The 1715-nt window shown below is 39.8% G+C and overlaps 1 protein-coding gene across 1 annotated transcript; it reads left to right on the forward strand.

Moving 5' to 3' along the window:
• Positions 1-533: 533 nt before the first annotated feature.
• Positions 534-929, forward strand: LOC138890608 (uncharacterized mitochondrial protein AtMg00300-like). The gene has a single exon (XM_070174009.1). The coding sequence runs from the start codon at positions 534-536 to the stop codon at positions 927-929; it is 396 nt and encodes a 131-aa protein (XP_070030110.1).
• The last annotated feature ends 786 nt before the right edge of the window (positions 930-1715 follow it).

Below are 1715 nucleotides of genomic sequence, written 5' to 3' on the forward strand. Positions count from 1 at the left end.
GGAAAAAGGATCCTTACAACCCTCATAGTAAGAGCGCCACTGCATCTGATAACTGGCCTAGGACCCAATGGGGAAACACTGGGCACTCCAAGGAAGGTGTCCATGCCAAAAATCAATTAGTACCAAAAGATAAAGTGGTTGCTGAAACCATAATCACAAAAGAGGGACCAGGTTCCACTCATAGAAAATGCACATTACCTACATGGACTAAAAGAGCTCTTATTCATCCTCTTGGTTACTACAAGGGACCCAAACTTGTTTGGGATCCTAAAAATAACTCCTAAAATTCTTGTGCAGGGGACAATGAAGGGAAGTGGTCAACAATGGTTCATGGATAGTGGATGCTCGAAACACATGACTGGGAACACCACAAACTTTCTTTCACTAAAAGCCTGCAGGGAGGGAGTGTATCCTTTGGCAATGGCAAAAAGGGGTACATTCTTGGAGTTGAAAAAGTTGGGAAGTCACTCACTCACTCTATTGAAAATGTGTACTATGTCAATGGACTTAAGTACAGTCTCTTGAGTGTCTCTATGTACTATGTCAATGGACTTAAGTACAATCTCCTTAAGTATAGATACAAGAACATCTATGTTGCTGATTTCGAATCTTTACAGAGTGGTGATCTGAGTTGTCTGAAGGAGGTTGACGATGATGCTGAACTATGGCACAAAAGACTGGGCCATGCAAGCTTTTCTCTTCTGAACAAACTAATTCAAAAGGACCTGGTCCATGGTTTGCCTGTGTCACAATTCAAAACTCAAAAAGTCTGCGATGTCTGTATTAGAGGAAAACATGTAAAGTCCTTCTTTAAGTCAAAAAGAGATGTGAGCACCTCAAAACCACTTGAGCTCTTGCACATGGATCTGTGCAGACCTATGAGGGTGCAAAGCAGAGGAGGAAAGAGATATTTTCGTGATCATGGATGACTATTCCAGATTCACATGGACTTTGTTTCTCAGAACAAAAGATGAAATGACAGAAGTATTTGTGGCCTTTATGAAGAAAATTTAGGTGAAGATGGAGTCTAGAGTTGTATGCATTAGATCAGATCATGGGACAGAATTTGACAATGTCAAATTTGATGATTTCTGCAATAAAAATGGTATCTCTCATAACTTCTCAGCTTCCAGAACTCCTCAGCAAAATGGTGTAGTAGAAAGAAAGAACAGAACTCTGGAAGAAATGGCAAGAACAATGCTGATTGACAGTGGACTTGCAAAGAACTTTTGGGCTGAAGTTGTCAACACTGTCTGCTACTTAGTGAGCAGGTGCATGATCAGATCAATTCTGAACAAGACACTATATGAACTCCTGAATGGAAGAAAACCCAAGTTGACCTACCTAAGAACGTTTGGATGCAAATTCTATGTTCTCAACAATGGAAAAGATCAGCTTGGTAAGTTCGATGCCAAAAGTGACGAAGGGATATTTCTTGGCTACTCTTCTCAAATCAAGGCTTACAAGATATATAACAAGCGAACTCAATATGTTGAAGAAAGCTTCCATGTTATCTTTGATGAATCTCACCCATCATTTGAGAAGAACGCTGAGGAAGATCAAGATGGAGAAACCTTACTTGTTCCTGGCGAAGTCATTAACATGACAAATGGAAAGGCATATATGATGAGTCAAATGAAGGAGGCAAATGAAGATAATAATGCCTAATCATCTACAAAACCAAACACTTCAATTACAACCACTGAAACTGAAGA

The sequence above is a fragment of the Nicotiana sylvestris genome, chromosome 4, assembly GCF_000393655.2.
Source record: "Nicotiana sylvestris chromosome 4, ASM39365v2, whole genome shotgun sequence".
Taxonomy (NCBI): domain Eukaryota; kingdom Viridiplantae; phylum Streptophyta; class Magnoliopsida; order Solanales; family Solanaceae; genus Nicotiana; species Nicotiana sylvestris.

Coding starts and splice junctions, on each gene's coding strand:
- LOC138890608 (XM_070174009.1), top strand. CDS start 534: ATGTACTATGTCAATGGACTTAAGTACAATCTCCTTAAGTATAGATAC.